A 27,704-nucleotide genomic window follows, 5' to 3' on the forward strand; every position below is an offset into this window, starting at 1 on the left:
AATAATTCAAAGAGGCTTCAGGACAAACGAGAATGTGTGAGGTAAAAGCTGAGTACTCAGATCTTGTACTTAGGTAAAAGTAGAAGTACCAGATTCTAGGAATACTCTGTTACAAGTAAATGTCCTGCATTGAAAATGTTACTCAAGTAAAAGTATTAACATCAAAATATACTTAAAGTACCAAAAGTTAGAGTACTCACTATGCAGATTGGCCCATTTCAGAATAATATATATTACATGTTTTGATTATGATTGATTATATGTTATCAAAGCTGGTAAAGGTGCAGCTAGTTTTAATCACTTTGAATTTACACCAGGTGTAACTAAAGTCTTATTTAAGTGATGAATATATTTAACATCATTTATCCAAATCTGCAAAGTAACTAAAGGTATTTAATACATTTAGTGGAGTAAAAGTACATGATTTACCTAGTAGAAGTACAAAGTAGCATAAAATGAAAATACTCAAGTAAAGTACAAGTATTTCAAATAAGTAAAGCACTTGAGTAAATGTACATAGTTACTTAACATGATAAACTGTCTAAATTGAGAGATGATGGGGCAAATTCAACATGGAGGAAAGAAAAATAAACTTAGAGGTAACATGTCTGTTAAATCATGATCACTTGCTGTCCCTCCCCCTTACAAAAATCAATAAATACATAAAAAGACAGACAACCAACCATTGTTAATCTATGATTAATTTATTTAAAAACATAACCTAATAATGCCAATTGTGCTTGCTCTGAGAAAGCAAAAAAAGTGACACTTTTTGTTTTTTTAGTAGCTGGTGATTCTTCTTATAGTAACCACAAGTTCTCTGCTCGTGTTATTGTTTTTCTTAATTTACAATCTACAGTGTTCTTTTGGATTCCCACACACAAATCTAAGTTAACATGCACAAAAACAGAACAAACAAACCGAAGAACACTACAGTGCATTAAAAAGGCACCTGCTCCCCAGACACAGGCATTTGCTTTAATCCTAGTTACATAGTTGCAGAGGGATGTTGTTAATGCAGCTTCAGTAGCAACGAGTCTCAACAATAACCCCCCCGTGAGCAGTTCATAAAAATCATGTCTGTACCGACTCCAGTGAGGACTTCACCACATCACATTGACCTTTTTCAGGGGGACAGATGAGATACATTCAAGAGGTAACAAATTGAACTTCATCTCCTAAACAAACAACTATCTTTCTCTGAAACATAATTCACACACTAGGCTGTAAAATACAATTCTCAGGTTAAGTAGAGTTCACATTGAAATGTCGATGATTAAAGGCGACCAGAGGAAACATGCAGTACAGAGTGGTTTCATCTTGGCGGCAGGGGGGGGGGGGGGGGGTCCCTCAGCGCGGGGGACTTTAAACAGATTGTGGGCTCAGAAATGCTTTGAATGTCAAATCTCTCTGATCGTTTTCTCATTAACATAACATACTTTTCTTTTCTTTCACATGCTACGGGTGGCGGTCACCAATCCTCCATAGGTTTCCATTTCTTGGATATTTCGTACAGAGATTTGAAAAACTGGACAAAAATGCAGGTTTATAATATGAAATAAAGCAATATGTTGACAGAAAAACATTTAAGTTAATTGTAACAAGCAGTGTTGTTTATCACTGTCAACAAATCTTTCCGTATAAATATTCATTTAAATATCACATACCCGACTCCCATTCTTTTTTATTGCCCTGACGATGAAGAATGTCAATTTCTAACATTCACAATGTCTTCACATTATCAATCTGACAAAGAAAAATAGTAGACGTCTCCTCTAGTAGTCCAGGAAATTCATCAAACTTACTCTGCCCTTTCCACACACACACACTCCTCCTTTTTCAGTTTTGTGCACTCATACACCACTATTAACATAGATGTACGTTTATATTCAAAACAAAATGCCGTCAGACAAAGAATTACACATGTAAGACGAGAACTAATTACTGAGTGCTGTTGATCCTACAGTCAAAGTTAAAAGCTGGTACATGTTCGGCTGCTCAATGCAGAGAGGTTTCACTTTCAGGTTTTCAGTTTTTATCTTTTTTAAGAGTTATTTTTCACAAACTGGCTGACCCCATTTATTTTGACACGTCCGAAAAGAAAGAAATGAAATTATATTGATCTCCTTGGTGTACCATTAAACCACTACAAAGTTAGAATAGATTAGCCTGACAGTTATGGAAAATTATTTCATTTTCAGTATTCTGCATTTCAAAGTAAACAAAGGATAAAGACGTCCTCTACATCCTAGAACAGAGACACTGTCTTAAAGAGACCTTTGAAGGGACTACACACTGGATATGTACCACTTATTTGTACCTCACTATGTAGTTCCTTTGTTTTGCGAATGCCCAACGAGTCAGCAGAATTGCTCTCAGCAGTGATGCTTTAACAGACTTCATACAATGTGTTTATAATACAGGGAAAAAATGGTGGTTATCCCAAATCTCTGCTTTCCCTGAAAGACATGACCAAAGAGTTTCTGAGCTCATACAGTAGCATTTGAAAATAAACGGGATGTGATGGCTGGTATTACGGGTTTTTGAAGTGCTGTGCTATGTAACATTCATTGACACGTGAACAAAGTGTTACAAAAACACATAGATCACTTCTCATCAAACCCCATGAAGAAAAGTGAAACTGAAAGCACTTAGATATTAGTGGTTTGAATGCACTTAACTGTAGATGTTTGTGATTTTAGCTGCACCGGACTTATGACTTCGCCACGTAGATATTAATGCACGGCTTATCTGATTTGCTGCCTATATTTTAAACCAGTATTAAAACTGACCTAAGCCGTCTATAAGGAGGATTAGTATTGGACATTTAGTGTTGCAAATCAAAATGTGTACGCATTTTGCAGGGACGAATCTATCTAATGTTCCTATATTATTTAATTGACACCGGAGTGCGTCTTTATAAATGCACTGCGAACAAGAACCATTGTTCTCGTGGCATATGTACAGAGATTTGTTTTCAAAATTAGCCTTTCATCAGATTTTTTGACCAGTTGTTTCGGTATGATAGTAGAGTGCACTGAAATGAAAACAGCAGTCTTACAAACAAGCATAGTTTACATGAAAATGCCTTTGTTGTTGGTTATGTTCACCAATATTTTCTATGCATATTTGTCTTGTTCACTTGAATAGATGAAAGGCAGCTTGCTTTGTTCGGATTGCTGTAAAACTCTTATTTTCTAACCTGCTTAAGTATATTTTGTGATAGTTTAAAATGTTGATCATTTTAAAACCTCATGACTTCACTGGTAAAGTTCACAAAGAGAGGATGGTCCCTCTTCGAAGAACAATACATGTTGTTTTATCAGCTGCACAGTTCTAAGTCTTAGACTGGAACAAAAAGGGAAGACTGGCTTTAAGTCTCTTCCGGCTAACAGCTAACAGTTAGCGGCTGTTACGTGAAGGCACTTCCTGGTAAAGCTTTCCACAGAGTAGCACCTGGGATTGTTTAGAAGTAACCAGTAGAAGCCCTTTATTGGAAGGAGCCTGGGCTGATAGGTGTGTCGGTCACAGCAGGGTGAAACCCAAGATGTACTGCAGTAGTTTGTTCCGATTGGCCTGAGGTAGAAAGGTGCTGCTCAGCTCCAGAGTCGTCACCTGGTTCTCTTTTCTCTGCTTCAGGACCTGCAGGAGAGAACATGAAAGGCATGAAACCTACTTCCTTAACACTACACTTTCTTTAAATAACTACAGACAACACATCATGTAATTATAAACTTGAAATATTTCATAAACACACTCTTACCCCAAGCTCTTTGAATGTCCTCACTGTGTTCTTAACCAGGTAATGAGTTGCACTTTCACCTGGAAGAAAGGAGATCAAACATACATAAACAAAGGCTGCAAATGACTTTATACCTTTTAAAATGTTCTTTAATTCATGGTTATTTAAGAAGTAGTCTTTGCTATGAGATATATATTTCATAAATTGGATTGTTTCATTTCAAATATGAAAAGATATTTGGTGTACATGTCTGATTGTGTAGATGGAAAACTAGATTATGTTGAATATCAGGTATTTTTGCAGAGATAATATGTGACCTGCTCTCTTGAAATCAGTCGCATTGACCCGAAGACACATTTTGAGTTGTATACACTGTTGGAAAGAGGAGATTCCTAGCTTTCTAATGATATCAGGATTGTTGTTGTAATCCAAATATTAAGCAAAATATGTCACATTATATAATGACTGTCACCGAGTCATCATTTTGAGAAAAAGGCCTTCAAAGTTTCCTCTTCTCTGGAATCCATCGATCTGATTGATTATTAGCGGAGCAAATGATCAATGTAGTACGGAGGGAAGATATTTCTGTTTGGATGACTGGTCTGGGGGAAGCTCGCGAGTGTGTATGTGTGTGTGTGTTTGTGTATTTTTGCGTTTGTGTGTATTGTGTTTGTTTCCCGGGGAAAACACTCACGAGAAACACCGGCTGTTGTTATGCCTGCTGTGACGTAAAGTTACTCCGTTCTCCGCTTGTAATTATGCCGTTACAAGCTTCAAAGTTGTATTTATCATCTACATTTGCCGAAACAAGTTTAATATTCTGAAAGCCAAGACTTTGTTTATTTGAAATCAGATGAAAACAAACTGTAACGGACCCTGCCGTGTTATCTATGATTGCTATACGCCTTACATTCATAATGTCAGCCGGAGGGAGGGGAAGCAGCGCTGCGGAACAGCAGAGTGACGAGTGAGAGCTGTCATCTTCCCTTTACAAGCTTCAAAAATGTATTTATCGTGTGATTTTGGAAATCAAAGTTTCATATTCTGAAAGCCAAGACTTTGTTTATTTAAAATCAAACAAAACACCCGAACCCCGAAAAACTATTTTTTTTCCGCAAATCCACGTTTATTTTGAAATGAGCCGTTGCGACTTCCGACTGATTTCGATAGAGCGGGTCACAAATACAAATTCAAGGACATCCTTAACTTATCAATAAACTCTTAAAGTAAAACATGTTCTTAACTTTAAAGCCTGTGTAAGATCACAGATCAAATAAAAAAATAATGAAACAAAGACTTATTTTTCTTTCATGTAAGCTAAACCTGGATGATGAAAAGTGGACAGTATGGAGGTAGATAGTGCAGTTTTACCATAAGCAGCCACTCCTCTCTCTGTGCGTGTGAGCAGGTATCTGAAGAGCCGCTGGGTGTAGTCGGACTCGGCCATGGGCTGACTCAGACTGTGGACAAAGATGGCGGCGCCGCTGTAGGCCTCCAGCACGGGGCTGACGAGTCGCTGTAGGAAGACGAAGAACTCCTGATGCTCTGCGGAAACGCTCACCTGATTGACCAAAAAAAACACATGGAGGGGGAAAGACAACTTAAAAAGTGTTCTAAATGTTGGTGCAAGGCTAAAGGTTATGTTGGTTTAATCATAAAATAGATTACGTTTATGATGTTACTTAAACAGACCTTTAGATAGCGATCTCTCTGCTCCTCTCCAAAGTCACTGTCCTCATCCTCCTCGTCACTTCTCCAGGAAAGGGGCTCTGGGAACTTTTTGGGCCAAGGTTCCTCTGTGGGGCTGGGACTCAGTTCCTCCTGGTCCTCCTGTCACACAACAACAAATGCATTTGATCGAGTTGGCCAACAGCCATTCCATAGATGTTCCCCATGACACTTCTAGCACAAGTCACAGCTTTCACTTTTAGTTTTGTCCACCAGCAGTGAGGTTTGTATCTGTAAACTGACCTCTGCTACGTAGAGAACTCCATATTGGATGAGCCGCGCTACTGCGTCATGGAAAACCTGGTAAATAGTCTGACAGGGCTGTAGGAGACGGGAGGAGAAGGAAAAACACTTTAAAAAATCAGTTTGAATCCATAACAAACAGGGACATCGAGAGGCAATTCAAACGTTTATTTTGTTTCATGCAACGTTTAGATGTGGACTTACTGGTGCCAGTGTCACTTCATTGACAAGGAAGTGAGAGAGCCCGGCGGCCTTTCGGATGAGTCTCTCCTGACTGAGGGGGAGGCTGCTGAGACCCTCGGGGGGGTGGTCAGACTCTGATTCAGCCACCAGCTCTCGCTGCAGGGACAGGATGCTGCAGGCTGGAGACACGTCAGGAACACATGTATTGGTTAGTCAAGAACTTTTTGTAGGTTAAGTTGTACAAGTATTTTTGTTATATTTATAATAATAATGATTGTAATTATTTGTTTTATTAATTGTATCATTTAACAATTTGATTCATGATGTATTTGAAATGTGTTTATCTTGTTTTTTTAATATATCTATTATTTATAGTTTTTGTTATTAAAGAGTTTCTCCTGTGTTTTTTGACATGTTTCTTAATATAGAGAAAACAAGCGTGGCAAACCATGTTTGAAAATGATGCTTTTTAACAATCAATTTGAAAAATAAACAATTTTGTGGAGGGAAATCTAGGCCTGGGATAGCTAAAGTCTGCCTGATGAAATGTATTATTGCATGTGGATGTAACATCAACAGCAAACAAGTCAAAGATCAGTGATGCACCGCAGTGACCACAGAACTCTACACACCGATGATTGCATCAGAAATGAAGACATGGAAAAGGCCGTTGCTGTAGAAGTTGAGCTCGAAAAGCGCTGGCACAGTCTGGCTCGGCGCGATGGTGAACTCTCCGTTGCGGTTAGCGCTGCTGGTCACGTTGACGCAGTTTCCCAGCAGGTGGAGGGCACGCACCACAACATCCTCAGAGTTCCCCGAGAAGCCCAGATCAAAGTCCCGTGACAGGATCTCCTCCTTCATGTTGAAGAAGTCTTCCACCAACTTGGACAGCACCACCCCCTGGAGCAAAGCGGAGGCAAAAGCTCAACAAATAAGTCAAAAGAAACTGATATCATTTGCGCCTCAAAATGTTTATGCAGTATGAGAAAAAAGTTAGACAGGGCTTGAGTTTGATTGAAGTGGCAAATTCCTCAAAAAATAAAGTTGTTTCAGTAATTTCTTTTCCACTGTCACCTACATCAGTGTGCCTGCAGAGGGCAGCGGCTCACCACTAGAGGAGGTAGCAGGAAGAGGGAGCTCCAACACTGAGGGACTTTCATTACTTTCATGCAGAGGTATGTGACATTTGGATCACCTTGGTGTAATGGAGGGAGCGTGATGGGGAAAAGGAGTAGAAATCTGAGAAACAGAGGGGCGAGGATGAAAAGGAAAAATGGAAGATGGTGCGGTTTACTGTGGGGAAGCACCAGGGGAGGACATGAAGAGCCAGACTTACCTGTCTGTGTCTGTACAGCAGGAGACAGGCTATAATGTGGGTGGACATGATCGCTGATGACTTATTAGCCGCTGTGAGGGAAGACAGAAAGAGAATACAATGAGTTACGCACAAAAGACTGACAACAATATCAATACCATCTATAAACTTGTATTTACAACACAAAAAAAACGTGTTAGGCTGTTAAGCAGCTGACCTGAAGTCGGTAAAAGTTACTTGAAGAGTATTTATCAATTTTTGGGACCGGGGAATTCTTCTTTCTTGTTACTCTTTAACTACAACTTCAAAACAAAAATAATACCTGATTCACGTGTTTAAAATAATTTAAATCAGCTTATAGACCTCAATCATGTGACTAGAATCTATGACTGACTTTATGTTGCAACACATTTTTTTATAAATTATACATTTTTATTATTATTTCCCTTGGCATCTTATCTACTGATAATAAAGTGTGCCATCATATAACATTGTGGAATGCCCCATGATGAGGCATGTAGATATTATATTACACAAGAGTAAAAAAGATTAAAAAGAGTTGATAACATCAATTACCTATGAGGCAGAAAGATCAAATTAAAATTGTGTGTGCGTGCCTGTGTGCGTGTGTGCGTGCGTATGTGTGTGTGCATGTCTTAGTACAAGGGTTACTAGTGGTCACTAAGCATGGCTCAAGTTCAGGGGTGTAAAGCATGTGTGAGTAGTGGTACTGCATTCCTCCCTTCTGCTGCTTCTCTATCCTCCCCTTCATCCCATTGGCTGAAAACAACATGCCATCCAGAAGGAGGCCTTGTGATTGGCTGGGAGCAAAACACAAATGCCTAACGTAGGAGAATGCAGCTGAATGAGCTGGGGAGAACCGGTTTCTGTAGTGCTACCCTCATGGCAAGAAAAATCCCTCAGTGATGTGGGGCGGATGGACTGATGCTGTGCTGTTTTTCAATGAATGCAGGCAGCATGAGGGATAGTATTTCATGTGTGCTGCCTTAGTTCTGGCTAGCAGACGCACCTTTGAAACAGGATGACAATAAGACCATGTGCTGAATAGGAAAAAGATAAAAGAGCCTGATAAAGCTACATGTGCTCCAGTATTTGAAATAAAAGAGACATCCTGATTGAAAGACTTGGAATAGGATGACCTTATGATGATCCATGACCTTTCACATGCATTTCTATTCTGCAAACTAAAAATATTGTTCTTGGTGAGGCTGATAGTGATCCCTTAATGTTGTATGCAGGAGGGCTACATGTATAGTGAGGGTGTGGTGAATCCCCTGCCTGCGGGGTCGTGAGTTTCTTACTGAAGAGGACGTGCTTGGCCAGGTTGTTTATAAGTTGGCGCTTCATGATGTCCTCTGGCATCTCTCTGTTCAGCTGCTCCTCCTCCTGCCCCTCAAACAGCTGGGCATCAGGTCTGAAAGGATAACAAATCAACAATTTAAAGCCAAGTTTGACACATGTATTGTTATGCAAGCTTGATATGGCATGAATGACACACCAGTTCATTTCACAAATTAGTTTCCTTCTCTTTACTAAAAGGTTAAAGGTGGGGTAGGTATTTCACTTCAGAAACACTTTTTGTTATATTCCATGGAATGTTCTTAACATCCCGATAGCAATGAATATATTAAATGCTTTGACAATAAATACATAATAAAATGTCATCTGTGGAAGCCTTAGCGCTGTAAAAAGCACGACCAATTGTTTTAGCCATCCCGGCTTGTAAATTAAACCCTGCAGGGCACTTTTTCTGCAAGTTGAGTCAGCTCTGCTAGCATGAGTTCAAACTTGTGTCCAAACCAGCTGTCATGGAGCGCTGCTGTCTTTGTTGATGTACTGTTCGACTGTATCCCTTTTATTTTGAAAAGCCAGCTCTGAACTGCACTGACCTCTGCCGATGCTAACTCGAGTGCTGTGTGCTCAGATGTCAGAAAACAGAGCGTGCTGTGAAGTAGCAGGAGGGAGATGTCAAGTTTAGACTTGAGAGTTCATAATATTACAGGTGGGAATGTGGGGCCGCTGCTTTGTGGTCAGAGGAGGATGTGTGTGTGTGTGTGTGTGTGTGTGTGTGTGTGTGTGTGTGTGCGCGTGTGGCCTTACTGTGCCGAAATGATGATGGGCATCAAGGTGTGCTCCATAGACACTGCTGGAGGAATATGGCGGTTTCTCTGGGAATCCAGGTACTCCTATATTAGACAAAAAAAAGGTTAATTTCAAATTAAAAACCCACTGATTTATTTGAATAAATAAATATGATGAAAAACCAAAAGAAAACATGACATTTTATTGTAAGATTCCTACATTTTTAAGCTTTTAAATTATTTTAAGCGCTTCAAAGCAATACTTCCCCCACAAAATAACTATGTGTATTTCAGTTACTCACCCTGTGTTACCGTGAGTTGTTAAAGAAAACTCAGAAGGACAAGTAGTGCCAAAATGTGAAATATGTGACAGTGCAGTTAAAAGTAAGTTTGAAGCAAAAATGGATGTGTTCGGAAGGAAGTGGGCATAAGTCTGGATAAATTAGACTATACTGTACAAGTTGTGTAAGAGCTCATAAATGTTTTATATATTTTTGCTGATGTTAAACTCAACCCCAATTTACTTAAATTCATCAAAACGTTTTTGGTTACGTTTACTGGGGAGACATGCATTAAATGCGATGTTTCTTCAAGAATTCAGGTAAACATGTGTAGAGTCATTTTGTGGGTGAAGTGTTCCTTTAAAATCATGAGGGTTAGCTGAATGCTGTCACAGTTAGAGCTTCTTTTATTATATAAACCTGCGAAAAGTCACCTTTAAGGAGAAGGGCTGATTGAAGTCAACTCGAACACAACCGTAGTTCTTCCTCAGCATCCTAAACACTCCACATGCAATTCCCCACAAACTCTCATTCTTCTTAGGCTTGCCCTGGTGGGATGGAGGAGTTCAGATGGTTAAAATGTAGACTTGCATAATAAACAAACATGTAATAGCTGTCGACACCACACACAACACATTTTTACCACAGCTACAATTTCAAAAGTAAAATGCTATAATATCTATTTTGTTTCCTTTAATAACTGAGTAAAAAACCCTTTGTTGCCAAAGCAAAAGGGCCCACAAACAACAGACGTCACCCGACACTCACCAGCTGCTCGCTATTATAGTTGCCCTCAAGAATACGATCATAAGAGATGCCAACTGGCACCACCAGCACGTCTGGGATCGACCCGGTCCACATTGTGTCTACCACGATGGACAGCATGCCCGCGCGCGCTGTAGACGGCTTCCCGCTGCGGGAGCGCGTGCCCTCCAGGTAGATCTCCAGAAACTGCTGCTGACGCAACAACTCCTCCGTGTACTGAGGGGAGAGTGATCAAACACAGAATGATGTGGAAGGGAGTAGGATGGATGATAAAAGCACGCACTGGATGTCAAAACTGAGACAAATGTCTATAGGCTGTAAGTAAAGGTCATAATAGTTGGATGAAAATGCAATTTGCTGCCAAGTCTTTGAGATTCTGAAACACAACATTGCCGCTATTACAAAGATGGAGGCACTATGCAGCTGGTGTACTGTATATGCAGCCTGAATACAGGATAAAGGTGAGTGGGGGTCACAGACGGTTTGACCCCTACACACACTGCGGGGAATGGGCACGTGCCGAGGCGGCGGTGTTGTAACAGTATCCCGCTGAGTACAGTATATATACACAGCTGTCTCTTGCTATGTCGACACTTTTGGGGGAGAAACATTATCCCGAAATGGATTGTGTGGCATTTAGATAAAGCCGTGAAGAGGACAGAGTTCTGTTTTCGGCTTTTACCAGAGCGACAGAAATTAAAGCGTCACATGACTTATTACCTTCTGCATGTGTAAGAGTTTGGTTAGTACAAATGTCTGTCAGCGACACAGGGATACACATTGAAATGGTATCTTTTCCCATCTTAGAGCAGTGCATAGTCCACCCGTATACGGTGTGTTGGTGGAATGTGTGGTGTTATATTTGCGGTACAAAGGGATAATATTTAGGTCATGCTTTACAACCGTTGTTCTTGCCTTAAGCTGATACCTCTTATCTTGGAAGCACAAATACTCAGCCTTTCCTGCGTTCAGTACCCTGAACTCTCTTCCACACACTCTAAACTTACAAATTAAAAGCAATTATCAACTGGGATGGACTGGTACAATTAGGCAAATCCACTGCTCAGAGGAGCTATTTTGTAGAAAACACATTAGCAGTCATTAACATTAGTTCTACTTCAGATTTTCTCATTAGCTTGTTAATCCACATTTTCCAAATACTTGGAACAAAAGGAACAAGTCCAGTTTCTTATCTTAATTCTTATTCAATCTATTCAAAAGGCTTTGGACCAGTGAGTTTCTTGAGGTGAAAACCTAACTTATCCTACCAGTGTCACAGCGCCTTGACATATTAACCAAATAACGGTTGAGTTTGATGTAACATCGACAGTACTTTAAAACAATATGTAAACTATTTTAACAGGCACTTGAAGGTAAAAAATGATCATTCAAATGATTATGCTTTCACGATTTTGACCCAGTCCTGACTTAGTCATTTTAAAGCAGTCTACTGAACTTACTTACTCAAGAGTTGTAATGTCTAAGTAACTTATTTAAAATGCATAAAAGCAACGATAGTGCAGCACACAGAGGGGGGGGGGGAAGAAAAGCACTAACATTATGTAAGAAAAGCTTTTAACCCTCCCTGTCCATCACTCAGGAATGAAAAGAGCACACGGAGCAGAAAGGCATGAAGACAGCATGCAGTTACATCATAAACCATGCCAAGAAACACACTCAACATTTCGTGAATTGAGGAAGAGTATGCTAAACCAGGCTTTATAGTAGAAGATAAACAGACTCTTGAGACTTACTGCGTGTAAGAGTGATCTGTACAAAACGTCTTTCTTATCTCCCGTCTCGTCCATTCTCCGTCGTATGAAGAATCCTCCAAGTTTTCGGATTAGAGTGCTAAAAAAGAAAAAGAATTATCAATTGGCTTCAACATTAAGCAGCGGCAATTTGTGACGGTTCAGATATCACGTAAGGCCAATCATTTTGATATTGGCTTCACTGTGATTAAAGGGCAATGCTGTACTGTAGTAATGTACCTTCAAAGTCATTATTGGGAATATTCAATGTGATTTAAACAATGAAGCGATGATGACAGCTGACAATGGTGGTTCTCTACCATTTTGAACAAGCGAATGAAATGACTGCCTCTACACGTTTTTTAGCTGAACCCTTCAGTTGTGTATACTAGGGCTGCTCGATTATGGCAAAAATCATAATCTCGATTATTTGGGTCAATAATTGATATCACGATTATTAAAAACAATGATCCATTTACTTTGAAAACATCAATTTATTGGAGAAAAGACATTTGAACAGTATGTTTTTAACAGTTGATTATCCTGAACTTTAAGTATAATTCAACTGAAAAACCAATAACAAAAAAAAAAAATTGAAAAAGAAAAAGAAAAAAAGTAATAATAATAATAAAAAAATAATCGTTTTATTTCGATTACGTTGTTTTCGTAATCGTTGCAAGCCATAATCGTAATTGTGATTAAAATACTTTTAATTGAGCAGCCCTAGTGTATACCTCTATAACTATCTACACTATTTTTTTATACAGATATATTTTAGGCATTTCTCCTTTCTTGGAGAGGCAGGACAGCCTGCAAAGGTGAAGAGGGATGGATGACATGCAGCAAACAGCCAATTGTTGATGTGTGGCGACCGCTTGTTGTGTTCCTGTTCTCGGTAAAGATGTCCCAGGATGTACTACGTAAGATCTGTACTAACACTTCAAAAGCAGGTTATGATAAAACAGATTCCCGACTTGTTGTCAGATTAGCTTCCCTGCTATTTTTACTCCATAGATGTAAAATTGTCATCAATCTCACTCTTTAGTTCAGCGCTAAATCCTCTCTGATCTACTTCCAAGGAATTCCCTTCCTTCTGATATTAAACTGATCTTTGAGCTCTCCCTTACACAGAGCAGAAATACCCTTTTATTGCCAGACGTGAGGCTTCGTGGGCTTTTTACCTGAGGATAGGGATGCTAAGGTTGTTCCCAGCTGCGATGTGAGGGGCTTTGATGTTGTGACAGAACAGGATCAACGTGATGAGCAAGTAGTCGATGTGGGATTTGTGAACGGGAAGGAAGACCATGGGCACATTCTGCTGTAAAGACAAAGAGGATTTTAATATAAACACAGGTCATTTCTCAGTGCAGATGGAACTCCAGTCCAGTTTGAACAATGAAACATTAAAAATGGTATCTTTAATCTATTGTCTCCAGCTAATATAGAACACATTTGTGATGATCAATGTGTGTATTTCTTGTTAGACAATTTGTTTAGCTGTCACAAATATGTGTACAATTACAATGCAATACATTGTTGCACACATTTTCTTTTGCTGACCTCTGTCGCAGCTTTTTTGACCATTTCCAGCTGACCCTTGTGGATCTGGATGCTCCAGAAGAAACCATTAAAGAGCCTCAGGAGGACCCAGCCTGTCAGCCTGAACAGAAAGAAATGAGTGAGAAGATGTGCAACAGAAACAAACAGTCCAAACTTATAGCTGTGGGAAAATATAGTACATTTTGGAGCATTCAAATCTTGATTCAGAATATGAACAAACTCTTTGGTTTGAACTTTGTAGCACATATTTGTTGAGTACAGCGCTAATTATAAGCCCAGCAATAGCAAGTGAGCTAAGATTTGTGGTAGGTACCTGATGAAGGCCGGTGAAACGTTGGCCACCATCTCCTGAAGGAAGGCCCGGGCTTTCTGCTTCACTTTTCGGACCGCTTTGTGCTCCTGGCCAGGTTGTGTTCCTGCGGCGTCCAAATCCGCGGCTACATTCGCAATCGCACTCTCCACCCTGCCATGGACCAAAGCACATCACAGACATGCTGTAAGTGGAGGAAACCACGGACTCTCGTGATGCTCAGATGCACATTGATGGCTCGTCGGGCCGTTACCTGCTGTTGTTGAGCACGTTGTCCACTACGTTCCTGGTGAACATGTCCTTGTTGACATCTCTCTCCATGACAAACAGCACATAACTCAGCCTGCGCGCCAGCCAGCCCCGCTGCCTGCATGAGCGCATGAACACACACACACACACACACACACACACACACACACACACACACACACACACACACACACACACACACACACACACACACACACACACACACACACACACACACACACACACACACACACACACACACACACACACACACACACACACACCACACACACACACACACACACACACACACACACACACACACACACACACACACACACACACACACACACACACACACACACACACACACACACACACACAAATACCACACACACACACACACACGTCAAAACATGTAAAGTAGAAAACACATTCTTAAATATACTTTGTAGACGGCGGCGCTAACGAATGTATTGACAAATTTTTCTATAGATTAGAATATGTGTTATTGATATTTGTTGATCTGTCAATTACATACACCCTTACACAAAGAATAATATATACTGTATGTAGTTGAACTGATCATAATTTACACACATTTCAAGACAAAACTAGGTATTTGCTGGTAACTTTACACATGTTCAGAGATCAGCTTTGGCCTACATATCTATTACATGCAGCTTTCTTGCGACAATGCCTGTGTTAGGGTGAGTTCCACTTGAACTTATACATGACAGAACACTGACTGTGTTAGGCAAATCCAACACTAACACCCTGTGCACATTGATCTAAGCCCATCAAGGCCCCAGAATGTCTCTGTCTACATGCTAATACACAGCAGTGCTATGCAAAACCTCATACTGTTTGTGTTTGAGGTATTAAGGAGCCTTGCTGAGTTTTGCCTGCTCAGGTCAGTCACTGGATGCATCTGTCCGGTGTCTACTGACAAACACTTTCAATTATTCATCAGTCTACCTTTCCACTGTTTCACAGATCGGCCTTCTTGATTTAAAGCTATTTATTATACACAGGATGTTAGGAATACCAGTGTCTGTCTGTACTGTTTTGATTGGACCGTACAGGAGGAGGAATAGAGATTACTCTTGGTTCAAGGTGCAGTTAGAAAGGTCATCAGGTGAGAAAACAGTGAAGCTTGGCAGAACCCTGTGTAATGAGATGATGTTATAGCGGTGGTATGCTAGACTTTGCTTTGTTTACCTGGTGTGGGTCTCATTAATGAAGATGACATTGCGCAGTCCCAGAGATGGAATACTGGGGTTGAACAGTTTCTCCTGGGACCAAAACAAAAATGATTATTATTATGAGGAAGACAACAGTATCAGAATAACTTTGACTAAGAGCCTTAGAGACAGCGATGGGTTTGTAGTTTTGGGAAACAATCAACTTGTCTTTGACCAGCACTGAGCTCATTATAGGATTTTCTTTTGCAAGCAATGCGGACCGAAATTCAAACGAGAAATCTTTACAGAGGTAGACAAGCTGGAGCCACCAAGTTGTCACCTTGGGCAAGTGTGTCAGACCACATATGCATGGTATTTTATTCGCTTGTCACACACTAATGTGCTGCGTTACCTGTTAACGATGCTGTGGGGAAACGTACTCCCCATGCTCAAACCAGCAATAACTCATGCTGAACACACTGTTTTAAAATAAATGTGTTTAATGTCTGTTGCCTAAGCTGTTACAAATGGTACGCCTGAGGCCTTTTAGTAGGCCAGTGTTTCCAGCATCTTTTAGAGACGTCACAAGTAAGGTTTGCCTTGGATCATGAGAACAAAATGTGGAAAACCAAACCAAATGTAGCACATATCGTATGTGTATTTTTACTTGGATGTATAGAAGACGCCACATAGGGCTGCAAAAACGATTATTTTAATTATGGATTATGTTCTAGATTCATGGATAAATCGTCTAAAAAATGTCAGAAAATAGATCAAAATAGTAGACAATCACACCCAATCTTAAGTTACGATTGATTCACATACAAATGATTTGGTGCTGAGATGGACTTCTTGTGTCTTCAGTCTCTACATTCTTTTTTGGAAGGTGTACTTTGCATAAAGATCATTTTCTCCTTAGTCTTAAACATTTACATTAGAACAGATAATCCCCTGGACCTGACAAGAGTCCAGCAAAGGGACTCGTGTTGGAGATAATGAGCTGTGGTGTAACATTACCCAGCTCTGTGGAGTGCAGGAGTGACAGCAGCGGCCCACAAAGGGCCTCTTTCTGCTCAGCAGGCCCTCCTTCCACGTGCTGGCGACGCAGCGCAGGACAGAGGGGCTGGTGCTGCGATCCTGGGGACACAGCCACATACAAAAATCATTGCAGGTAAAGGAATGATTATAGATTAAACACTCTGACAAGATGTGTAATGCTGAGCCCAGTGTATAACAGCATTAGCAAGATGCATCGATCGGTGTGTCTTACCGAGTCATCGTTGGGATGTTTCCAGCGGTTAGTCCACTGCTCTCCATTGTTGACCTGCAGCAACAAGCCGTCTGACAGCGCCATGTTCTCTGCCGTCCTTATCTCTCCCTCCAGATCACACACCACTAGCTGGCAAGCTGGCAAGACACAGATATCACATAGTCATATTTTAATGCAGCCATCACTCCGGGTAATATGTATTTTTCCCTTTTAAAAGCAAGAGTATCGTCTATTAAATATACCTGGCATTCAACAAAATCCTAATTCACTTTTTAGGTAGTAAGATCACATTTTAAATAGACCAAGATAAAACTACTGACAGTTGTAAAACTTTATCACCTCATTATTTCAATTTTTATTTAAGATTTATTATGAAGATGAACTACACTTTCTGCTAGCCATGTGTTCACTGTCTATAGACAAGGTTATTATTATAATAAACAATATTAGAGACATTACAACCTGCCTCAAACTTTGGCTAAAGTCAGCACACATGTCACTAAATATGGTCTTGTATATAATGTATTTGTCAAACTGATTCTATTCATTATCCTACAATGAAGGACTTTTATTTATTGTGCCGTTTTATGTAGTGTATGTGTTGTTCTGTGGTTTTTTTGTTTAGCTGCGGAGGGATATTGGATGTAAATGTTATATTAGCCAGCTCTGTTGCAATAACTTTCCACTGTGAAAAATAAACAATATAATAAGTAGAATACATACATTACAGTGGAAGATGCATATTTTGCTTCATATATAGAGAAGATACTCAATGCAAACATACTGCATGTTGTGTGACAATGGGATTGCTGCGTACTTATATGTTATACAAATTTGATTATATGAATATTATATTAAAACAATGATTGATGTTGTGATGTTTAAATGTTGCCCTCCACACCCTGGAACATCTGCCTGCTGCTCAGCATTTTCACTGAATGAGGATTAAGCATAAAACAGGTGTTACCAGCCTCACTTCAACAGGAAAACTAGGTGTATCTAAAGGCTAAAAGAATGTGCACCACTCCCCCATGATGCATCACCCTGCTAGTATGGAGAGGGTTCAATGAACACCCGTTTGCTCCAGTTATGCCATTTTCTAAATGATATCAGGATGACGTTGTTTTACTAGTCCCAAGAGCCTTTGAGTACAATTAATGGGCTGATCTCCTGCGGTTCAAATAACTAGCAACACTCCAATGAAGAACGTTTTGTGCATTACACCGAAACCCCTGAGACTGAAGGAGCTTTCAGAAAAGCAAGGTCGCTATGTTAAAGAAACGTCTATAATGCAAAGCAAAAGGCTGGGATTATTTTACCATTGTTCATGAACACTCCAATATCATTTTACCCTTGTTTACGACTATATTTGACTTGTTTTAGTCCCACTTCTGCTGTTTTAAACACCGCAATTCACTAGTAGGGTCAATTACTTCCTCATTTGAAAAACACTCAAAATGATTCAGAATTCAAACATCTTGCTTTCCTATATGTAAATCAGGATTATTCATCCACATTTAAAAAAGAAATTAAACAGACAGAAAACTTCCTTGAAATGTACAAAGGTTAAACTCATATACACTATATCTAACGTCAGTAAACATGTATATTTAGACACCAGAGCTAAGAGCAATAACAGTTAACATTTGCACATTTCGTTTACAGTAGCAGTGAGTACATAATACTCGAGCGCATACTCTAAAATGTTACAATCACACAAGTTGTTCAGCTCCACATTACATCATATTAGGGAATCTGGAACTATAGCCAGAGGATGATTGGGATGATTCACTATTGTATTCACTCTATAAATATATGTTGCAGCAGGTTAGTTAGCTACCGGGCCATTACAAAGACATTTATCCTCATTTGATTTGTGCCTACTGGCTATGGGTTTCACCAGACCGATGTGTTGTGTACTGCACACCTAAAGGTCAACTATCTTGAAATAGCTTCTGGTAGTTTATATTAAGAGTATTTAACCGGATAAGAGCTGGGCTTTGAAACTTGTTAGAGGCGGTAAAGAGGGGCAACAAAATAGTTGCACAAATTGAAGTACGGTACAGTAATTGCCGTATTACTTATAAAGTATTGAACTCTACAGCTTCAGCTACTCAAAATCAGGAATAACGAAGGGTGTGGCTTTTCTCAAGCGATAAAAGTGGAATTAATTATCAAATATGGATTCTTAATATCCCAGTTAATTGCAGCTTTGAATGATATTCTGCGAGAATGTTTTGATGATTTAAACACTGAACAATATTGTACTTTGTTCTGACCACAAAAAACCTGATTAATACTGGTTTCATTCTGTATTGGTTACTTTTTGTTAACTTTTTCAGTAAATTGGAGGTGTGCAGTGTCTAGGCCCCAAATAAATACAATTTTGACATCTGTTGTTCCGCAATTGTTCATTCCAACAATAAAATACAGAGTGAAGAGTACAACAGCCTCGAGAAGTACAAAGAGGGTACTAAAGTAATTAACAGCAAACACATACAGGGCCCCTGTAAAAGGCTAGTGAGTCACTAAATTATTTAATATTTTCACACCAAACATTTAAGAGTCTGTGTGTAAGTTAAGGGGGGAATGTAAGTACATTTTCAGTGAATATTATGCTTGAGGGGCACAGCATACGTTCCAGCTTAACTGGTCCAGCAGCACATGAATGCCCTGTAAGCCTTTGTGCTATTGCAGTGTTGTGGTGCTAGTAGGTGATACGCACACTGATGAGGTAAACTGGGCTTTAAAAAAGGGGGTCAATGGCCGAGAGTACTCCCCTTGATGGGGTGACTTTGCTGGAAGCAAAACAAAGCAGTTGAAGGGTGAGGAGCTGTGGGGATTAAGGAGCAGGAGAAGGTAGCCATAATTAAAGATTAGCAGAAAAGTAAATCTATTGGCTGATATAGAGTTTAGTTTAGAATTCATACACTATCAATAACTTAACACCAAAACATACATATCATATCCACTACTACTCCCCATTATATATATATATATATGATTATGTTAATTGGAGCTTTTTATATATTTATTAAAATAGTATACATTTTTCCCACATACTTGTGTAAAAGTATGGTTTATTTTACATTACAGTGCTGTTCTTTGTGTTTGTTCTGCTGTTATGTCTTTGTTACTAGCTGCTGAGAAGAATCCCTTGTAAGATAAACATTGGCCAACATAGGTTAACAAAGGTGATTCAATTATATTGAAAGAAAAGTGTGACATACTTCTTATCATTCAAATCGTATTATTAAGTATCTCAGCATGATAGAAATTCAGAGCTAATGTTAAGATGTAAAAATGCAGTTTTTACAGAACATACTACCAATATACAATATTTACTTATACCAACTGATGCACGCTATATGGTCCTTACAGGCATATATCAAGGGAAACAATTTCACAACAAAGAAACAGTTGCAAAATAGATAACAAACATGCCAACACCACATTCTGCTGATTTTAGATAGTACTGGGCAAACACCAGTATTGATTAAGGAATAAGGGTTACACCAGAGGATGTTTATCTTTGAGAAGACAACACCATCTCTGTTTGGATTCACTGCACGGGAATACAGTAGGTTAATCCGACTCAGGCGCTCCAAGCTGTCTGCAATAAGCAGGTCAGGCAGCAGAAGTCTCAGTGACAGATGGGGTGCAGATAACTAGTTGTGCAGACAACAATGGCCTGACCAGGCAGCAGGGTGTCTGCTTAACATACATATTAACGCCGAATTGTTTGGCAGCTAAAATGTCTTAACACTATCTGGTTTAAAGGCTCCAGGTGGTTTATTTGGTGGTGAAAATGTTAAATTAAACCGTGAAATGTGCAGTTTCATTCACCGGGTCAGGCACATTATATGGCATGCTGCCGAGCCTCATGTGGCAAACCTGACGTTAGGGCTTACGCAGAATGGAATCCCTTCAGCTTAACGTTGGGCAGGCGGTTAAAGCTATTTGTATGTCACTAAAGCCAGCCAAAGTAAGATATATACTGTCAATGGGTCTGCTTTGATTCAATGTCAATGTAAAGTTAACCGGCAAACGTGAGGTTATATACCACTAAAATCGGCCCTGACGGTGTTTAGCTTTCACCATTCACAAATATGTCAACGCCGTCGAGGAATCTATTGTTACAATGTAGTTATTGTTTCCATGACAATAACGCGCGGCTTTAGTAACAGTTACTTCAACGTTGGCGATGTAGCTATAGCGCTAGCTCGCTCCTAGCCATGGCTCGCCAGAACGAAATCTCCCTTACCTTGAACGTTGTGTTACGCTGACTCATATCTCAAAAATAAACTCGTCGACAAAATTGCAGCCAGCCTTCTGGTTCGTTGTTGAGTGCCCGTGTCTCCCTGCAAGAGCTCCACTCTCCTCTGAATACTGGACGGCTCAGCTCTGACAGACACAAATGTGTCACAGGACAGGAGGCAGGAGCACTGTTATTTTGGTATAGAGGTGATCTACCGGCGGTGCAGTACTGCCATCAGCCAGGAGAGGGCAGCACTGGCCTATCAGATCCATATAAAGATAGATGGCATTAATATCTTAAGCCTAAAACTAATACATATAATAATAGTTATATGCATGTTATTTGTTGTATTGAATTGTGCACATTTTGACTTTACTTGTTTGGACATTTTCCTTGAACTGCTTAGGTTTTAATAAAATATCTCTATTTGTTCTTTATTGCACATTCCTACTTTAATTTATTATGTGTCATCATCTACACATCATATTATTTAGTGGGAATGCTGATACAGCATTCCAACAATATGTTATGCTACGGACAAAAAGTTTATTATTATTATTCCGCCGACTTATTTTGGCCCTCTTCTCCTCCCACATTCAACATCGCAGAAACTCCGTTCAAACATCAAAACGTTCAGCTCGGTCGGGAATCGCAGGCTATTACTTTTCTCATTCATAACTTTCATAATTCCAGAGATACATCCCATAATTCATCACATTTTTAACCATTGAAGTCAATGGAGACATTCTTCAGACTTCAACAAATCTTCATGCGACTTCAACTGCTAACTGTTCATTCATACTTTCACTCAGAAACCTCATTCCAACTTTAAAATGTTACACATCTTTCTGACATTATTCGTGTAACACAACTTTTAAATCTGATTCTTACTTTTAGAGATATTAAACATTGTTCAGACCTTGTTAAAGAGGTTTTCTTCAGATTTTAACATTAACTAGAGTGCGTGATGTCACAGCTAGAGTGGAGCAAATCTTGAAATTTGCCTTCATATATTTTTTTTAAACTGCCATAATTCCCAAACCCTACATTCCTGAGACATACCTTTTCATGACAAACGTAGAAAAACATCACGTAGCTTGAAAAATGACAAATAATTAAGCAAAAATAAATCAACAAAATGCCTCTTGAGGGCATGAAGTGACAAAAACGTTCAACATGTCTCCATATTGTAATTTCAGGCTGATATTTCCTCACAGCAGCAGCCGCACACCTTTAGTTAAACTGCCAAAAAGGCCACATTATTAACCCGAAAGTACACAAAAATTACACTTCAGATACTCAACTTCCTTGACATGCTTCACGTTTTGAAATTTCACAGATATCTGTTTTCGTTCTTGCACAAAACGTTCACATGTAAGAGGTTTATCTCTCATTCAGAACAATGCACACCTTTCACATTCAAGCCCCCAGTGTTCATGTATCATTTCAATTTAAATTCTTCACTTTCTTCTTACACATTACATTTCAGCATAGCAGTTTAGCGTCAGCTTTTCAGCATAAAGCATTCCCACTAGCAATTTCTTCAGGAATTGCATTCTCTAGTTAAATCTGTTATTGGACATTTTACTTTAACTTCTTATGTTTGTACAAATATTATACATCTATTTTATTTTATATATTTTTGCACATTATTACTTTTACTGTTAGTATAAATATTTATATTCTATTTTGTTTATTTACATTATTTTTGTTTTATTCTAAACTATAGAGCAAGTTTAATAGGGATGAATAAAGTATATTGATTAGATAAAACATTGTAGAGTAAAAACACTAACACAAAGATCCGACGTTTTAGAAACTAGAGTTCTTAAAACATGGACATAGTGCGTCACCCAGTGGTCAGATATACACATTACATTTTATGGAGCGTACCACTGTGCTACGGTGGGGGGAATCTATTAATACACTCAGTTTGACTTTAGAACTATATTAAATCATAGATACAACATAAAATATCAAAATGTTTAATGAAATCTTAATAAATACTGCCACTGCCTACCACCGGTTGCTTTATTAACGATTTATTTAAAACTGCCGCAGTTGAGTTCCCCCGTGACGTTGTTTAAAATGGGAGGCTCTGGCTCTTTCTATTTCCTTCGTCCCTACTAACCAAGCTAGCTGCAGCCATGAGGTAAGCCAGGCATTTAACATTTAACAATGTGTTTCTATCCGAAACAAAAAATAAACAGGATTTTTAAACTTGTAATTGTTATACAAGACTAGAGGGATACATTGAACTCTGAATGACTTTGAGTAAGGTCGCCTATTTCTAGCGGAATATATGTAGCATGGGGCCTATGTCGGTGAGCTAACCTGAGTTAGCTACACTAACCAAGACATGACACACCATGTACTTTAACACCTAAGGCCCCTCGCATCAAATCAACTGGCATAAAATGCAGTTTCTTAAACGTTGGTCGATCAAACATTTCAATAAAATATAAATAAACTAGCATAGTTGCTCTATTCCATCCCGTGCCACGCTAACGGTGGGTCGTTACGGTTATTTGTGCATTCCACGATCCTCACATTTTCCAGGTGGATTAAGTCAGAATTTCTTTGAGGCACTTTCCAAATGTCTCTCTCTCTCTCAATTCTATGCCTAGTAGTAAAACAAATGTCATGACATCCCTATGGGACTATCTCCATTCTGCCTCCTATCAACCCTTACTAGCAAATAACTAACACCTTTTTTTTAATGAACCAGTCATCCTGCTAATTCGTTTTTGTGACTGGCACATTTTTCCTTTTAAAGAAATAAACCTTCATGTACAAGAGGGTTATGGCACCTAGTAGTTGAGAAATATCTGATAAAGTGAATTGTTTTTATATACAAAATAACATGGAGGGCCTCCTCCAATAACAAATGGGGAACATTATTAACTTTGAGTCTTTAATTGTTTAAATGCATTTGACAAAGTCTTCTCAGTTTATGATAAATAACAAACCAATATATACTTTAGTATTAGTAGGCTATTAATTATAATAGGTTTGTATGTTCCTCCTTTTAATAAATATTTTTTCTCCATGTGCCTTTTATTTCTAATCCAGATTATACATTTACTTCAGTTTGCAGCAATATTTCTGTGTATTTACCCTTTCAGTCAATACTAGAGCACATCGACTACCTCCAGTGGTTAGTGTTTTGTACAGGAAGTAAATAAAAAGAAGTCAAAACAACTCTGATGAACCACGATTACTTGCTGTAATACAAATTCTCCCTTTCTCAGGCTCCAGAAACGCTTGGCGTCCAGCGTCTTACGCTGTGGCAAGAAGAAGGTGTGGCTGGACCCAAATGAGACCAACGAGATTGCCAACGCAAACTCTCGTGAGTATTATACTTTACATTAGAGAGCTCTCCTCCTGTAGATTTGTGTGCACAGGGCACACAATGCAACCATCTTTATTGCATTGTTTTTGTTCCACAGGCCAGCAGATCCGAAAACTGGTGAAGGATGGTCTGATCATCAGAAAACCTGTGACGGTTCATTCCCGTGCTCGCTGCCGCAAGAACACGTTGGCACGCCGCAAGGGACGTCACATGGGTTATGGTGGGTAATCTCCTTTTTTCTTTATTTCGTTAAAAATGCATAAATTTGATTTGCTTTTAAAGACTCTAGGATTTTACTACTGAATCGAGTATTCGCATCGAGTTCAGTAGTTTCTCTGTGGACAATATGAAAGTCAATGGCTCTTGTACATTTTTGAAAGAAATAAAAATGGCAATTGTTTTTAATCCTGCAAATAGTAGTTTTAAAATGAGCCACTGAATTGTATCCTTCATTTATTATAAATATATTAAATTGTGTTTTTTCTCCTTACCAGGTAAGAGAAAGGGAACAGCCAATGCTCGTATGCCAGAGAAGTTGTGCTGGATGCGCCGCATGAGAATCCTGCGCCGTCTTCTCCGTCGCTACAGGGAGGCCAAGAAAATTGACAGGCACATGTAAGTGTGAAGTTCTTTTCTGGTGACAGTCAAGTTTTACTTCTAATCAGGAAGGGAAGAAGCATCTTGTTTTGAGATGGTCTGAATATATTTGTTCTGTTCCTCCAGGTACCACAGTCTCTATCTGAGAGCCAAGGGTAATGTCTTCAAAAACAAGCGCATCCTGATGGAGCACATCCACAAGCTGAAGGCAGACAAGGCTCGCAGAAAGCTTCTCTCGTAAGTTGCTCTTTTTGTTGGACCCGTTTTGATATTTGTTTTTAGGATCATTTCCCTGGCAAAGCTGGAAAAACTCAATTTTAAGCTTGCTTTTTCTGAAAGTATCCATGTGTAAAAGTATGTTTTCCATTAGCTTCGGTTGTACTGACCAATCCTTTTCTCTTTACCTATCCAGTGACCAGGCTGAGGCTCGCCGCTCCAAGACAAAGGAGGCCCGCAAGCGCAGAGAAGAACGTCTCCTGGCCAAGAAGGAAGAGATGATCAAGAGCTTCGCAGAGGAAGAAGCTACAAAGAAATGAATCTAAACTGGAAGATTTTCATGTCGGATTCCCATTTTTCTTGCTAATAAATTTGGACAAAAACAGTCATTGTTTGGTAATTATTGACAGTGTTCTTTGCCCTTAAAATTACATCATAAGGAGACACAGGGTACAATTCTTGTTAATCTGTACGGAAGTGCAGTAATCTTGCCTCGAGGCAGTGACTTTAGGGCGACAGATAGTTGAATGAATTTAACCTCGTATTTAAAACTTTACTAAATGAGATCGCAGCGACCCTCCCAATTTTGGGATAATGTGCAGCGAGGCGGTTATTATGGGGAAAAGAACACCCGAATGTCCAGGAGCCCGACGCGAAGCATGCAGTTTGCTTTTCGGCCAAAACTATACAGTTAAATCGACCGAACTTCTTTCTGCAGATTTGTGCGTCCTTTACAACGGTCAATAAGTCATTGACAGCGGTCTGTTCTGGATTAACGTGTCACGTGTTCTGAATTGACAATCATAATCGAGTATTCAACTAAGCCATGTAATAAGGGAAGTTTAAGCCTTTTTATCTCAGAGAAAGGTGTGTATTTGTTAAGGCTAAAGATGTCTTGGATACATTCTTGTGTAAGTCTCAACAGCCCAACAGGTGGCACCATGGCATCAGTTTTTCATCAGTCATCCTGATGTTTAAGCAATAGAATACTGGCAGATTTCATATGGGCTTAAATGTTAGTTTAACACTCTTCCTAGAGGCTTCATCAGTTGCATGAACATTATTTAATCCCATTTGAGTTCTGTAACCATATCAGCAGGCTGTTGGCATCAAAGGGCAGTTTAATATTTAACTAACTCTTGGCAAGGCTCTTAGCCACTTTGAGGTCAGCTTGACTCTTCAGTGTGGACTTTATATTGTGTCTATTGCTGACATACAGAGGAACCCATACAATTAGTTAAATACCCAACTCATTTATTAACCATGTAGCAATTAAATACTTCACTTTACCCTCAAAGGGAGGGACAAACAACTCTCACACCTTCATACAAACAATGGCCATGCTTCAGCTCACAGCCACATTAGACCTGAGCTGCAGACGATCCACTCGTGAAGTCATTTTCGCTTCTTGCTCAGACCTTGAAGGATTCCTTGGTGCGTGCTCCCTGGAGAAGGTCTGACTGAAGTGTTTGCCGATGCAGCTGCTGCTAACCAGGACAGACAGGCTGCTGTGCACATAAGTCTGTGGGTATGAGAAAGGAGATTAGGGGGATTCACATCATATGATATTCAGCTGTTCAGCTCAAAATGACTTGGCCATGGATAAGACCTGCAACGATAAGTCGACTTATTGATAAGGTGAACAATAGAAAAATAATCAAATAAACAATTAGAATACATTAGAATAAAAAAATGCAGAATAGGCTGTTCCTTCGCCTCTCAAATATGGAAATATCCTGTTACTATCATATTGAACTGAATATCTTTGGATTTGAACTGACAGAACAAGACATTTATAAACATCACTTTGGACTTAACTAGGATAGACATTTTTACTCAATTCTTCTACGAAATAATCTTTGGAATAAATGTATAGTAGGCTTTGGACAAGGAAATCAACAGTTGAACCTCCTTAATTTTCCTTGACAACCTTTCAGGAGAGCTCACGTGGACATCTTAAGACTCGGTTGTAATAGCTTCTGTTAATGGATCATGCACCATCACGCATAAACAGCTGACAGCCAAGCTTTAGGAGGAAAACATCCCTGAGGAGCTGGAGTAAAGCCTTACACCATGACATCCACATTTCATTTTGTTACACCGTAAAGAAAATTCGATTTAAATGTATGTCATCATTAGTAAATGGATCTGAAATGAATATAAAGACAACACCATCTATTTATATAAATGTGAGATCTCCAGAGAGATGTCATAAGGATTGCTGAAGGGGAAAACAGGCTTTGTGCAGAGGGGCCATTTTGTAGCTTGGTTAATGTATTTCTTCATTACAAGGAGGCACTCTTATTTCCTGAAGCGTGAGCCTTAATGGGATTAGATAAGGAGAGGAATATGAGATGAAACGAAGCAGCACTTTTTATTACAGTTGCCCTTCAACCCTGGCAAAATAAATGGAGAACATCGAAGAGTTCAACAGATCTCCAATAACAATGGAGATGAGGAGATAAAAGTAATTAAAGGGAAATTGTTTTTAGAAATATTAAAAGAGTTATCTAACATCTAAAAGCATTAACCGGCACTTGGCAGTTTGATGACCCTGTTTGCATCGAGTATTGAGCTGTCTCTCTTCTTCGGTGGTGT

General features: G+C 39.3%; 2 protein-coding genes across 3 annotated transcripts; one reads left to right on the plus strand and one right to left on the minus strand.

Annotated features, from left to right (window-relative positions):
* Positions 1-683: 683 nt before the first annotated feature.
* gpam (glycerol-3-phosphate acyltransferase, mitochondrial) lies at positions 684-21,161 on the minus strand. 2 transcript variants are annotated; one of them, XM_034119716.1, is made up of 21 exons: positions 20,948-21,161; positions 16,684-16,820; positions 16,431-16,550; positions 15,451-15,524; positions 14,234-14,347; positions 13,984-14,133; positions 13,671-13,770; positions 13,292-13,425; positions 12,114-12,210; positions 10,363-10,575; positions 10,029-10,142; positions 9,333-9,418; positions 8,534-8,646; positions 7,233-7,303; positions 6,529-6,796; positions 5,918-6,075; positions 5,714-5,791; positions 5,435-5,572; positions 5,114-5,303; positions 3,764-3,822; positions 684-3,642 (listed from the first exon to the last, which is right to left on the minus strand). In XM_034119716.1, exons 2-21 carry the CDS (start codon positions 16,765-16,767, stop codon positions 3,526-3,528), a joined length of 2,478 nt encoding a protein of 825 aa, XP_033975607.1. In that variant the 5' UTR covers positions 16,768-16,820; positions 20,948-21,161; the 3' UTR covers positions 684-3,525. The 2 variants fall into 2 exon arrangements, with proteins under 2 accessions (XP_033975607.1, XP_033975606.1); XM_034119715.1 differs by having other exon boundaries at positions 13,292-13,428.
* A 1,847-nt stretch (positions 21,162-23,008) lies between these two features.
* Positions 23,009-25,495, plus strand: LOC117474120 (60S ribosomal protein L19-like). The gene is made up of 6 exons (XM_034120161.1): positions 23,009-23,093; positions 24,193-24,290; positions 24,391-24,513; positions 24,788-24,908; positions 25,017-25,127; positions 25,303-25,495. Exons 1-6 carry the CDS (start codon positions 23,089-23,091, stop codon positions 25,424-25,426), a joined length of 582 nt encoding a protein of 193 aa, XP_033976052.1. The 5' UTR covers positions 23,009-23,088; the 3' UTR covers positions 25,427-25,495.
* The last annotated feature ends 2,209 nt before the right edge of the window (positions 25,496-27,704 follow it).

The sequence above is a fragment of the Trematomus bernacchii genome, unplaced genomic scaffold (genome assembly GCF_902827165.1).
Source record: "Trematomus bernacchii unplaced genomic scaffold, fTreBer1.1, whole genome shotgun sequence".
Taxonomy (NCBI): Eukaryota; Metazoa; Chordata; class Actinopteri; order Perciformes; family Nototheniidae; genus Trematomus; species Trematomus bernacchii.